The following is a 14073-nucleotide window of genomic DNA, read 5'->3' on the forward strand; positions in this document are numbered from 1 at the left end:
GGCATCTCCTCAATGCATCATTTACCCCTCTCTTGGGATATCATTGAAATCATTTGCCCCTCGGCACATTTAATGCATTTAGACCCCTTAGCCTTAGATCCACCTAGTTTTGTGCCATGTAACCCTTACCAAGGACCTTGACCTTGATTCCTTTTTGATCATTTACGTGAAGCCCAAACAAATATAATACAGACATTGATCCTTGAAAGGAAAATGTCGACTGACCCTTGCGAGGTCATGTTGCCTCAACTTGAGCGTAACATTCCTTCCCTCTTCAGGCATCAGCGTCCTCGATGATAAAGTCTGGGAACACTCTCCGTAACTGGTATACGGATTCCCAGGTAGCTTCTGATAGAGGTAAACCATGCCATGCAATCAACACCGTGGGTATCTTCCGATTGCGTACTTGCATTGTTCCTCGGTCCAGGATTCTTGTTGGTTTGTGTTCTGCATTATCCTCTATCTCATGAAACAAAACAACACCCTCGATTACTGAGTCACCTGTATGCAAAAAATTTTTTAAACGAGAAACATGAAACACTGGATGCACCTTACAAGCCTGTGATAATTCTAATTTATAGGCTACCTTGCCTATTCTGTTTAGAATTAACCACGGCTCACAATATCGGGGTGATAACTTAGCACACTCTCCTGCAGTCAAAGACTTAGAGTGCAAAGGAACTTTGAGAAAAACTTTTTCTCCTTCCTTAAATTCTCTAATGGATTTGTTTTCATCCGCATACGCCTTAGCTCTATCCATGGCTTGGCGGATGTTAGCTCTCGCAAGTGCTAGCATCTCTCGCATTGGAATCACAAAGTTCGCGGCACTAGGCGCTTTTTGAGGTACTCCAACTGTAGTTGGATTTGCTAGTCTATAATCATAGTTCAGCTCAAACGGATTGAACCTTGTAGAGGAATGTTTTCTATCATTGTAGGCAAATTCTAACAATGGCAACCATATGTTGCCGCAATGAAACATATGCTCTAAGCATATCCTCTAAAATTTGGTTGATTCTTTCTGTCTGACCATCCGTTTCTGGATGATCCCCACTATTCATTCCCAACTCAGTCCTTAGTGTCTCAAACACTGCAGTCCAAAAATGACTGGTAAATTTGACATCCCTGTCTGATACTATGGATTTGGGTAATCCATGCAAATGAAATATTTGTTTAATAAACGAATCCGCCACTTGCGAAGCACTAACAAACTCTCTAGTTGGAATGAAGTGAACCATCTTGGTAAGACGATCAACTACCACAAGGATAGAATCATATCCACCTTGTGTCGTAGGCAGACTTACAATAAAGTCCATGGAAATGCTCTCCCACCTATCTAGTGGTATTTCCAAAGGTTGTAAAAGTCTGGGTGGCTTCACTTGCTCTGTCTTACTTACCTGACACGAAAAAAACGTGTCACATATTCATGAATATGTTTTTTCATTTTCGGCCAAAAGAAATCTCGCTTCACGAGATCATATGTTTTCTCGACTCCTGGATGTCCCGCACATGGGCTATCATGACATTGTTGAATGACTCTCTGCTTGAGATCATTCTGATTAGGTACTACTACCTTGCCATTTCTTTTCAGCATACCATCTCTTATGGTATATCTTGCATAAGTTTGGCCTTTTCTGGATGCCAGGTCACCCTTTTCCTTGGATTTGAATACATGAGCCTTAGGCCAAAGGCTGTGGACGAACTCGTCCATCTTTTGAGTTTCTCTTATCTCAGTCATTAGAGCACTTTCTAATACCGTGAAACTCATATTATGCATAATGCGTGACAACGCATTAGCAACTTTATTATCCTTCCCCCTTTAGTACCGAATCGTCAAGTTAAACTCATGCATGAGTTCTGCCCACCTAGCTTAGCGGCCTCTCAAGTCAGGTTGTTTACAAAAATGGTTGAGTATCATAATCAACATGAACATAAAACTCTGACCCATACAAATAATGTCTTCATGTTTTTAGAGCATGGACAACAGCATACAACTCTAATTCATGAGTTGGCCAATTTCGTTGAGAGGGAGAAAGCTTCTTGCTTTCAAAGGCTACTGGCCTTCTCTCTTGGAGGAGAACTGCTCCTACCGCAATGCCACTTGCATCGGTTTCAAGGAAAAACGGTTTCCTGAGATCAACTATTTTTAACACCGGTCTTGAGACCACAGCTTGTTTTATGGTGTTAAAACTCTCCTATTGATTCTGTTTCCATATAAAAAGTACTTTATCTGAGGTCAGATCAGTCAATGGCGATACTATTTCAAAATATCCTTTGATATGCCTTCGATAAAATTGGAGAAATCCCAAGAAGGATCGCAAAGCGGTCAAACTTTGAGGGATAGGCCAAGTCAGTATCGTAGCCACTTTCTTTGGATCCATTTCTACCTCCTCAAGAGTAATAATGAATCCTAAATATTCAAGTCTTACCATACACAGTACAGTTTTCTTTTTATTTACATAAAGACTGGCTTTCCTCAAAGTATTGAACACTATTCTTAAGTGTTCGTGATGCTTAGCAATACTTTTGCCGAACACAAGAATATCGTCAATAAAATGTACTACAAACTTCTCGATATACGGACGTAGTAAATCCTTCATAAGCATGACGAATGTAGCTGGAGCATTGGTAAGTCCAAACGGCATTACCAAAAACTCATAATGTCCAAACCTGCTTCTAAAAGCGGTTTTATGCACATCCTTGGCTCTAATACGGATCTGATGGTAGCCACATTTAAGATCTATCTTACTGAAAATTACGTCCCCATGTAACGCATCTAACAAATCATTGATCCGAGCCATCAGATACCTGTGCTTAATAGTGATATTCAATGCTCTGTAATCTATACAGAGGCGAAAAGTATCATCTTTCTTTTTTTATAATATCACTGGCAAAGCAAAAGTTGAGACACTGGGTTGAATCTGTCCCAGCTTGAGGTGTTCTTCCAGTTATCTTCGTACCTCCGCTTCTTTGGTAAAACTTAACTTTATAGGGAGGTCTATTTACAGGTTCTGCCCTTAAACCCCTCCCGAGTAGTAGATGCCACTCCATCTTTCTGCTGTTTTATCCACCACCTATCCGCTGCCTTTTTAAACATATGGGTGGCCTCGTGGATTTTCTTCATATCATTCTTGATTTCAGAAATGGCGAAGGCCTCGTCCCATTTGTGTAACCAGGTCTCTATGATATCAGAACTACGGTCAAACATCCGACCAGAATACTTTTCTGGCCTGTGATTGGCAATATTAGGCACCTTAGCCCTCCTAGGCTCGACCATATGAACACTGGTTTCAGGCTTCATTGGAGATTTACCTTTCTCTTCACGAGATGGTCTAGTAGACATACTATGAACCATTTTTCTGAGCTCGGATTGCTCTATATTTGCTCATAACTGTTGCACTAAAATTTGTTGCAAGGCATCCTCCAATAATGCAATTCTACCAGATAGTGTATGGCTTGTTGGGCGCGACACCTGCGGGGTCGGCCAGACTTTTGACTCTACGGGATCAACCCTAGAAGCTTCTTCTTCTAGTTCCATTTAGGTCGATGGGGGGGTGTGTGTGTTTTCTTTTTACACACCTGAATTGTATCTACAATCGAAAGTCCAACTCCCAAAATTACAGCTAACTAGACATATATCAACTGCAAACCAAAACCGCTTTCCCTTATGCTAGAGAAACTCCTGCAATCTCAGAAACCTCAAATCCTTTCCAAATCCGTAAATCCAAAAGCATAATCTCGCTCCCAATCCAGCTCACACACCTTGAAACTTTAGAAATTTAACCACAAAATAAAACAAAGGGAAAAAGAAAATCGAAAGCCCTCTGGTATCTCCACGTGATCAACACACGCCAAATTGGTCTCGTGGATGGTGCGTCATATGCTAACTGCAATCGTACAGAACTCTTTACAACGATCAACTCTGTCCAAAGTATAATGATTAACTCTGCCAAGGCTTGCACTCGTGATACTGCCTCACTCCCAAACGTGTATTATCTGAAGAATGTGGAAACTGCTCTGCTTTTATATCCAGGTATGCAAGGATGGTGAAAACCCCATAAAACGCCTCTAAGCAGGATTTCCGTCCAATTCCATCAATTTTTGGAATGAAAAAACGGGATTCTGTCACTAATTGACGAAATTCTCAAAACCTCCAAATTCAACTTCACCTAACGTCAACTAGCCTTGCGTTGACTCGGCCTCTTAGATCTCGTAGATGCTGCTTGAACACATGCCCATGCGGGTGACGGGATATCTCAAGGCGAGCCTGTGAGCAATACGTGCATGTAGCAATCCTTTCTGCACCCACTCCGCGTAGCAGTTCGTCGTCACGAGGCTTGCCAAGCAAGGACTCACAATTGCGCCATCACACAAGCTGCGTGACGCCCGTTCAGGTTAGTTCTCACCGATCTTCAGCTCTCCAATTGAAGTCCTACACGACAACGGCTCCGAATGCCTCATCCAAAGAGGAGACCTCCTTTGTTGCTTGCTTTTCCCTTACCCTTGTCCCAATCCGTAAGGTCCTCCCTGCATCCCTCAGATATATTTTTTTTTGGTTCAACAGAATAAGTCATTGAGAAACAAGGGATCTAGTTTTTGCTTTTGAACACAGTAGGCCCGAGCTTGACCAAAAGAACGAAATACAAGCACTCCGGGAGGATTGGGAAACGGGAGCAGAGTCGCAAGTTGAGGAAAACTCCGATGATACGAAGGGAAAAGCCTCTTTCTCAGGCCCAAATGGGGCAAGACAAGGCGATCTCGAAACAGATACTTCCACAACAACGGATGCTTCAACGAAGAGCTCTGAACTCTGAGCAATAAGTCGCTCCAAACTCCCACAGCCTAATGCAATGATTCGACTAAAGCTCTGATACCAACTTATCACGACCAAAACTACAAGCTCAGCTAAGACCACAAATTTGACGAATACAAAATAACAGGGGATGGCACGATGAAAAACCGCCCATCCATTTCTTTGGTTCAGCAAGCTCATCCACAAATTTTTCACGTGAGAAGTACTTGCATGCTAAATACCAAAGCCCACAATTCCCTAGATGGATCTAGTATGCCACATGTCTACATTTGAGGGCATCTCCTCAATGCATCATTTACCGCTCTCTTGGGATATCATTGAAATCATTTGCCCCTTGGCACATTTAATGCATTTAGACCCCTTAGCCTTAGATCCACCTAGTCTTGTGCCATGTCACCCTCACCAAGGACCTTGACCTTGATTCCTTTATGGTCATTTACGTGAAGGCCAAACAAATATAATACAAACATTGATCCTTCAAAGGAAAATGTCATGTTGCCTCAACTAGATCGTAACACCCATGTCCCATTCTAGTATCCTATAGTCCTACCCCTTCCGAGGTCATGTTGCCTCAACTAGATCGTAACACCCATGTCCCCTTCCGAGGTCATGTTGCCTCAACTAGATCGTAACACCCATGTCCCATTCTAGTATCCTATAGTCCTACCCCTGTGATGCACTCCTCATTTGGGGGCTCCCTGGTGGGGAGTTGACCAACCCTAATCCAACACCCCCTCTCATTGACTCACATTGGATGATCCCAATCCATCGATGAAGATGCTCCAGTAGCTCTCGTGTCATAGCCCTCTGAAACACCTTGGTGTCGGTATAGTCTTTTGATCCAGTGACTCTTGCTCTGCTAGGTCCGGTTTCGCATAAGCACACTAGTCTAATACACAAGTCTATCCAAGGTAGCACCTGATGGCACCAGCACCTTTAGTCACAAACCTACTTCAAAGTCAAGCACTTTAAGTATCAGCATCCTCCAACTGTCCCCTCTTGATGGGTGAACAGCCGGAAGTCCTCCAGGCATCAAGCTCTAAGGTTTGTTTTCAACCTATCCTCCGTCTGGCTCGCCAAGGTCTTGAGTTTGCGGTTATTGCCCCATCTTACTGGCATCATCCATGACATGCAGATTGGCTTTGTTCAGTAGCGCAGCATCCTGGACAACTTTTTCACGTTCTGGGAGGTAGTGGATTGAGCCAAGGAGGAGTCACAGCCTCTGGCCGTCCTTCTCTTGGATTTTGAGAAGGCTTACGACGACAGGGTGGAGTGGTCCTTCCTGGAGGACACTATGCAGAGGTTGGGTTTCTCAGACATATGGAATAGAGGAGTTTCTGCATTGTATGAGGAGAGCTCTAGTCAGAGGCGGTGGACACACAGGCGAGGCCTTTCCTCTCTCTCGCTTGGTCCGCCAGGGCTGCCCCCTTGCTCCCCTTCTCTTCTTGTTTGTGGCGGAGGCTTCGGGCTACTACTTGAGATCGCAGGTGGCGGGCCTCATAGAATTGAGGCTGCCAATCAGATAGGAGCAGGAGCTACTACACTCTGAGTTTGGACATGACACGGCCTTGTATGTTGAGGGCACCTAAGCGAGTGTGGAGAGAGTCAGGGGAGCCTTGGCAATCAATATTGAGGCCTCGGGTGTGTGGATCAATTGGAGGAAATCCATAGGTTTCTTCATAGGCTCTGAGGAGACACGGGAGATTCTAGATTCGGGGAGCGACTTTGGCTTCCATTGGATACCGCGGGGCCAGATAACGAGATACCTCAGATGCCAAGTGGGTATTGATATTACAGCAGAGCTGCAAATCGCCTTGGTTCTCCAGAGTGCTCGGCGCAAGCTTCTCTGTTGAAGCGTGGCCAAACTCTCCCTAGCGGGCTGTGCTTTAGTGGCAAACCAGGTCCTTGCCACGGCCTGGTATATCGCTTCCTACTAGTGCTTCCATAGAGGGTGCATTGGGCATCTCCAACGGTTGGTTCGGAACTTCCTTTGGGCAAGCTCGGACGGCACAGGGAATACTAGAGTCGGGGTCGCTTGGCAGACAGTGATCATGCCGTAGGCATTGGGAGGCTTGGGTATCATTGATCCGGAGATGCAGAGTAGAGCCCTCTTAGTGCAAGTTGGTAGTGCGCGGCACCTCACCCCGGGTGCAGAGCCTTGGAAGCTCCCCTTACAGCAAGGGCTTCTCAGGAACACCCCACACACTGGGGGGCAATGGCAGCAGTCACATAGATGGATCTTCTCAGAGGCCCCTCTCACAGGTAAGGGGTCCCCCTTGATGAGGAGCCTCCGTAGGGTCTAGCAGAGATTGGCAGGGGGCTTCATTCGTGCTCAGCCTTGTTGCAGAGAGGAGTTCAAGCGTAGGTCCCTTGTCTGGCATCCGAAGATCAGGGATTAGGATGGGTGTATGCTTGGGCAGCGGACTCACATTGATTGGGCACAGTGGGACATTGGACTAGCCGGCTCCTATGGCAGATGAAGAAGACTACCCATGGAGGCAGAGGTGAGGCGAGGCGAGGCGAGGCACCTTAGCACATTTGCGAGGGACAGGGCAATGGATGAGGGATATTGACCTAGCCATCCATGAGACATCTCTCCCAGACTCACACTTACCCAGTCGTTGGATGAAGAGGTTTTACGTTAGCAGAGGATCAGAGTTCTAGGATGCATGTGGAGTATTTGGTCATTAGACCCATCCCATACTACAGTTGTAGCTGAGGCTAGGTGGAGGCTTTGGATATTCGAGGGAGACCTCTTGATGAGTTGGGATTGGGATCCAGGGAAGTGGTCCTGGCCAGCTTTCACTGCTCCAAATTTCCTATTACATTCTCTCAGTATTCCAGTATTGGATACAATATTAAGCAGAGAGCCACCCATCATCAACCCATGGCTGTTCAGTACTGGCAGGCACATGGGTTCAGAGCATCACATGTGAAGGTTTTGGTCTCATTTTGGGAGATCAATAAGGCCAAGAAAGTCTCGTGCTTTCTTTAGCTAACTATTCATAGAGGTATTCCAGTTGGCTCTTGGCTTTAGCGGATGGGCAGGCCCTCCTTCCGTATGAGATGCCACTTGCAGATGGATCTAGCAAGCGCAGGGTGGTTTGGATAGGTGTTTTCAAATTATTCTCATACATTTACTTTAGTGTCCTTCACTTCGACATGGGGAGTAGATCTTGGGGCAGAGAGTTTGGTGTTTTTCTCTATATGAGAGTCAAAGGTAGGTGCCAATGCCTTCTCAATGCAGAGGCGTTATGGATGCGGCCGTACAGATCTGAGCATGATGGACTGTCACGGGGACGTGATTTTTGTTGTACAAATAAACCTGTGGACATTGAAAACCCCTAAGGTGCACACACTAATTCCTAGGTGCATCCACTAGCCCAAATGCTAGGGGCAAGGCAAGGTTTAGAGGGGTCATAAAGTTGTTCCAAGGAACCCGAAGTGTGTCATTGGTAGGAGGGTTAGAGGCTTTAATGAGCCATGTGGCAGTCCCAAGTGTGCATGTGGTTCCAGGTGTCGACTTTCTCTCTTTAGCTGGATTTTCTCTCAATTTTTCACTTCGATTGCACCTTGGAGATTTACGGTCTTTATCGCTGATGTACGGACCATTTGCTGGCTGTACGGACGGATTTCCTGTTTCTATTGATTGGGTTACGACTGTTTACCTTGCACACGCCCCGAGGCAGGTTGCCAGCTGTTCAGTCTCTTTCTCCTGCCCGTGATCCTCCTGCTCTCTCTCTCTCTCTCTCTCTCTCTCTCTCTAATTCTAGTCCGTTTTCTATCTCTCTTCCTCTCCTAGTGGGCCATTTCTCCTGCTAGCCTTTGCTCTGGGATTTGCTGCCCTCTAGAGGTGAACTCTTCTTCATTTGCTACTCTGATTCGTGGATGAGGGTCATTGTGCACTGCTGGGAGCCTGGATAGGGGGTAGGTGCGTGGGTAGAGCTTGCCCTCTTCCAAGGACAGCAGGTACGGTTGTTCTGGCCCTCTTTTGATTTCCATTTTGTCATTTTTGGAAGCTTGTTGTTGCATTTTGTTGTTCGAAGTTTGCCCCCTTGGCCATTCAGGCTGTGGACAGACACCCAATCACAAAGGGTGTGCCTAGATTGGTGCTAAAGGGGCAGCGTGTGGATTTCTTCCTGTTTTGAGGTCACGTGTGCAGTTGGATATCTATGTTGTTGCAATGCCACCCTGAGAGGCTGGACATTGGCTTGTGGGGCTGCCAAACCCTGTGTAGCAAGCTGGATACCGAAAGGGGCGCCAAAGGATTCTGCGTCTCTTGCATTTGGTTGCTGAACAGGGGCACTCTAGCCTCCCTTTCAGTATTTACAAAAGTTGTTTCTAAGTGATGTTTAATTAAGGGAAGTCGCTGGAAATGATGCAATGTGGCTGTGAATAGTGTGGATGCTAAGTTAGTTACAGTTTACTGCCCTTTAGTTTACTGAAGGCCGATCTCATGGAGCCTCAAGACTTGTTATTACTCCTCATCCTAGTTCAAGACCCACTGCCGGGCTCTGCTTGGGAGGTGGTTTCCAGTGGTATTTTTTATGGCCATTTGGTGTTTGAAATGTGCTGAGGTCAGTGGTGGACACGCATCCACTGCAGCTGATAGACTAGCTTCCATTTACACTGACCTCATTTTTACTATCCTGAATCTCAGTGCAAGAGGATGCATGGAGACCTATGGAGCTGCTCGACTTGGGATTGTTCCTTGTTTTTTCATGTTACTCCACTTGGAATGATGTCGCTTTATAGACCAACCCCGTGGTTTATTCATATTGTAGTTCAGGGATAGAGTGCTCACTCTCCCACCTATGCTTTAATTTGTTTTGAATGGATTAAATTATGTCTTCCTGTAAAAATTAAAAGAATACATGTAGGAAATGCCTCTTTTCTGTATTAATTCCTGTGTTGGAAAAGACACTTACCCTTCTTATTGTGTACATGTTGTGTTGCAGATAAAAAATATGGCAACCAGGATTGATTCCTTTAAGGATGGAGGTTTTCTTTTGTTCACTGATCTATCCACAGCTGATACCACTTACATACTACCTTTCCTCACAGCACTGTCAATCTGGATCACTGTGGAGGTCGATCAAATGGAAACTGAATGAGAGCTGCCTCGATTCTTGGTGAATGGCCGCTGCTCACCATATATTTGGCTCTGCCGGACTGACATAAAAATTTGGATGTATCCTCAGGTAGGTGCTGCGGACGGCATGGAGGGGAACCCAATGGCTGATAAGATGAAGAATTTCATGAGGATGTTTGCTATTGCAAGTTTCCCTCTGACTCTCTCTTTTGAGAAGGTACAAAACCTTGGAGATATTTTTGTTGCTTTTTAGTTAGTAGTTATTGGACGGGGTAGCCAGAAATGGCTAAGAGATTTGGTGGTTGCCACATGTCAGCAGATTAATATACTGCTGTTATTTGTGTTTTCAGGCGCTCTTCTGTTATTGGATTACTTCAAATATCTGGGCACTATGCCAATCCTCAAGTAACGTTGCTCTTTTTTTTCCCCCTGTGAGCTAATTTTGAGAAAGAAGACAAAAACACAGTCAGGGGAGTTAATGTCTTTTGAACCTTGTTAATGCAGTTCTAAAGATACCTGGTGTAAAAGAGGCTTTGGGTGTACCAACTGTATCACAAATGGTACAAGAACAAGCTTTATTATCGAAGCCAGTGGAATCTGTCACAGGACCGACAAAAATTATTAGGAGGAGAACTCCTCGGCCTTCTAGAAGGAGATGAACAATTGATGTACGCCAATTTTGCAGTCTTTAGACCCTATAGAGTATAGTCTTCAATGTAGGTCAAATGTCTTAATTCTATTTATTTGAAATTTTATACTATTCGATTTTTTATCATACCAGCTCCAGCAGAGGCCTCGAATCTGTCAATTTTGTAGTATAGGTTCTTCGAGGTTAATAAATCCATGGTTTTGTATATGTTTGGCAAATTATTGTGGTTAAAAAACACCCTTAACTATAAAAATACATTTGACATAAAGTTTAAAATACACCATTAAGTATAAAATGGACCTCCGCTACCCCCTCGCGACCCCTCGCTTAGTCCCCCCCTCTCGTTTTATATATATATATAAAAGGTCGAAGCTGCGAGCAGGGATTCTCCAACAGCTCCGACCTACTGCAATCCCTTCTTTGTCTGCTGTTGCCTCCCCCATAATGCAGGGAATAGGGGGATGAGGACATGAGACTAGGCGGGAGACCCTTCGGTCCAAATTTGCATACGCGTGGAGATGGGGAAGGGGAAGGGTGACAAGGCGAAAACACAAAAGCAACTCAATCTGGAGGACTTCAACAAACGCAGCAACCGGAGTGGTTTGACAGTAGACAGCACCGTGGCCCATAAGAAAGGGGCCCATCCAAAGCCCATGCTGCTCATCACATCCTCGACCTTTATGGTTACCACCACTATTTCACCACCATCATCCGCCTCATCATCTACGCCACCTCTCTCCTCTCCCTCTCGTGCATCATCATCACAGGTCTCCTCTCCAGTAGCCTCACCACTGGTCCCACCGGCTACGGCTCCACAGTACTTTTCCCTCGTATCACCTCTACCTCTCAGTCAGCCACCCTTCATCACCTCGTCCAGCCTTGCTACTCCTACATACCACTCCCCCTTCCAGATTATGCTGTCCCCACCCTCAGTAAAACCTCAGTGGCCCACCTTCATTCCAACCCCTCGAGATCTAGTTCCCACCTGGACCAGGACATCTTAGGCCCCCATCAGATGCTTGGGACTCCCTATTGGATGAGATACACATTATCCGGGTCCGTCAGGCAGAGTTGACACATTACTCCCAGGAGCAGGTCCGATACACCCAGGAGCACGCTCGCATTATACACGAGTAGGGCACCCTTATCCAGGGACTTAGGCACGACATCACAGCTTCGAGAGGAGCTTGGGACCCTCAGAGCAGCGCGTGGAGGGACCCCGTCATAGAGATGGAGGTGCAGATAGCCACGATACAGTCGGCTATAGCAGAGACGACTAGATGGGTGGATGTGGCGAAACGGGAGCCCGCAAAGGCAACCGTTTCAGCCGTCATACAGGAGTAGCAACAGAGGGCTTCGAAGGCCCTCAACATTTGGATACGAGGGATCACGCGAGACAGCACCAGCATCACTACGACGCCCATGGAGGAGGTGATCACCTTTGTGACCACTACCATGGGAGTCCCCGACTATGGCATGGAGGGAGCATGGTGTGTTGAGGGAGATCCCAACAGAGAGTAGTCCCTAGTCATTCGCTTCAGAGATTCACCTACTCGACTAGTGACACTCTGACGCCGAGCCGCTCTACGAGAGCATCCCACCCTGTCTATGGATGAGGATTTGACACCACTACAGATTGAGGAGTGACGAGTTCTTTTGCAGCAGCGAGATGTTGCCCGCAAGGAGGAAAAATGGATCGTGGTCCGAGATGGTAGGTTGTTAACCGGCACCCGTCGGGCTCTCACCCGTACCTCCTAGGGAGACGGGGCCTATGAGACTCAAGTTTCCGATACCCTAGATTGCACCATTTGGAATTGTAATAATGCCTTATGGTGAGACCCATGGAACTTCTCGGAGTCTTATACACGACGAGACATAGTCTTTTACACGAAGACACACCAGAGCTCAGAGCGTCCACTACCGATAGTCAATGGCTACACATGGGAGTTAGCCTTTAGGGATTAGTGGCACACTCCATGAGGCTGTCCTCCAAATCTTTCCCCACATCACACGGTCCACTAGACCACCACGTCTTGGTTTTGTACTTTGCAACAATTGGTACGATGTGGAGTGCAAGGCTTATCGCCGACAACTCCGACTTGAAACCAAATATCACCTCCCAAACACACCAAATATGGTACGCAAGTATCTACGTCTCATACGTCGAAAGAAGCAGACATTTCTTCGTTGAAATAAGGAGCTGATGCACATCTTGTACAGCAGCAACAAGGATTTTTTTCGGAGATTCCTTGAGCGTAGGTCTCCATCACCCCTCACCGACACGAGTCTGGCACACGTATGCACACCATCTTTATGATGTCCCGCATCAGCCCACTCCAGATCTCATACACTCATGTCGAACCACCACTTGCACGTTGTTCACCAGAGGGGGAGTCAAGGACGCGACATTGAAACTACACAATGGCCGAGCTAAGGATCACGAGGGGCTATGCACTGAGTTTATCGCATATGGGATCGACACGTTAGCCTCGATCCTAGCAAAGCTATTCAATGACGCTGTTTGCTTAGCTTCCCTGCACCTAGACACTCAACACCATCACCCCCATCCACAAGGCAAGGGATTCCATGGACCCGAGTAACTATAGGACTATCATGATTGGACATGTGATGTCCAAGATCTATGCAGCTGTATTGGATACATTAGTCAGCCTGTTCGCAAAGATGAGAGAGCTCAGAGCAGAGGGTCAGGTCGGTTTCAGGCGAGACCATGGGACTATGGATCACATACTCACACTCAGGAGTGTCATTGAGGAGGCTAGATCACGGAAGGAGAGGGTATATTACTGCTTTGTGGATTTTCGCAAAGCCTTTGACACAGTATCTCGAGCTCGTCTCATCACACGCCTACAGAGATTGGGATTTGATCAGGAGATCATCTGGGTAGTCATGGCACTGTATGAGAGAGTCTCAGGCCGAGTTCGGACATGTGCAAGTTGGACAGATGAGATCTTGAGTATCATAGGAGTCAAACATGGTTGTCCCTTATCACCGATTCTGTTTGGTGGTTGAGGGTGACGAAATTGTGGATCCAGTTAGGAAGTATGCAAAGAATGTCATCATTATCAAGCACATAGCATCCTTGTTATGCAATCAGTTAGGACTATGCAAAGAATGTAGGCGGGTGCTTTGTGCAGAAAGTGCATCATGTAGCCAGTGGCTTCTTCGAAGTTATTATGACAGATGAGTAGCATAAGCAAATGCTATTGGAGCATTCCCGGCTTTATTTCGGGCAGCAAATGGTTCATGTTTTGCCTCGGTCTCCTACAAGAAATTATCCCTCTTTGATTAGGCATTGATGCCTAGTATGGCTTGAAGTAGTGGATTTCGTCACTATAACCACAGCATTGTTGGGCAAGGTGGTGCGTCCATCCAAGCAAACAGGATTCAAATAGATTTTGCATTTTGTGGGACATGAATGTCATGCTTTGTCACTATGAATAATGTGGCTATGGCTAGTGCTTTCTATAAGCTCAAATGGGTTTTTTAAAATATAGGTGCTTG

The 14073-nt window shown here is 46.1% G+C and overlaps 1 protein-coding gene across 1 annotated transcript in view; it reads left to right on the plus strand.

The window, feature by feature from the left end:
* The window catches only part of LOC147891397 (mitochondrial inner membrane protein OXA1-like), a 58784-nt gene extending 48112 nt beyond the window's left edge, over positions 1-10672 (plus strand). The window contains exons 6-9 of the mRNA XM_087389059.1: positions 9769-9900; positions 10012-10119; positions 10253-10307; positions 10407-10672. Coding sequence (XP_087245185.1) covers positions 9769-9900; positions 10012-10119; positions 10253-10307; positions 10407-10561 — 450 coding nt within the window. The 3' untranslated portion in view covers positions 10562-10672. The remainder of the gene's footprint in view (positions 1-9768; positions 9901-10011; positions 10120-10252; positions 10308-10406) is intronic.
* Positions 10673-14073: the final 3401 nt, after the last annotated feature.

The sequence above is a fragment of the Dipteris shenzhenensis genome, chromosome 18 (genome assembly GCF_047967505.1).
Source record: "Dipteris shenzhenensis isolate YYH24624 ecotype China chromosome 18, Dip_SZ_1.0, whole genome shotgun sequence".
In the NCBI taxonomy this organism is placed as follows: domain Eukaryota; kingdom Viridiplantae; phylum Streptophyta; class Polypodiopsida; order Gleicheniales; family Dipteridaceae; genus Dipteris; species Dipteris shenzhenensis.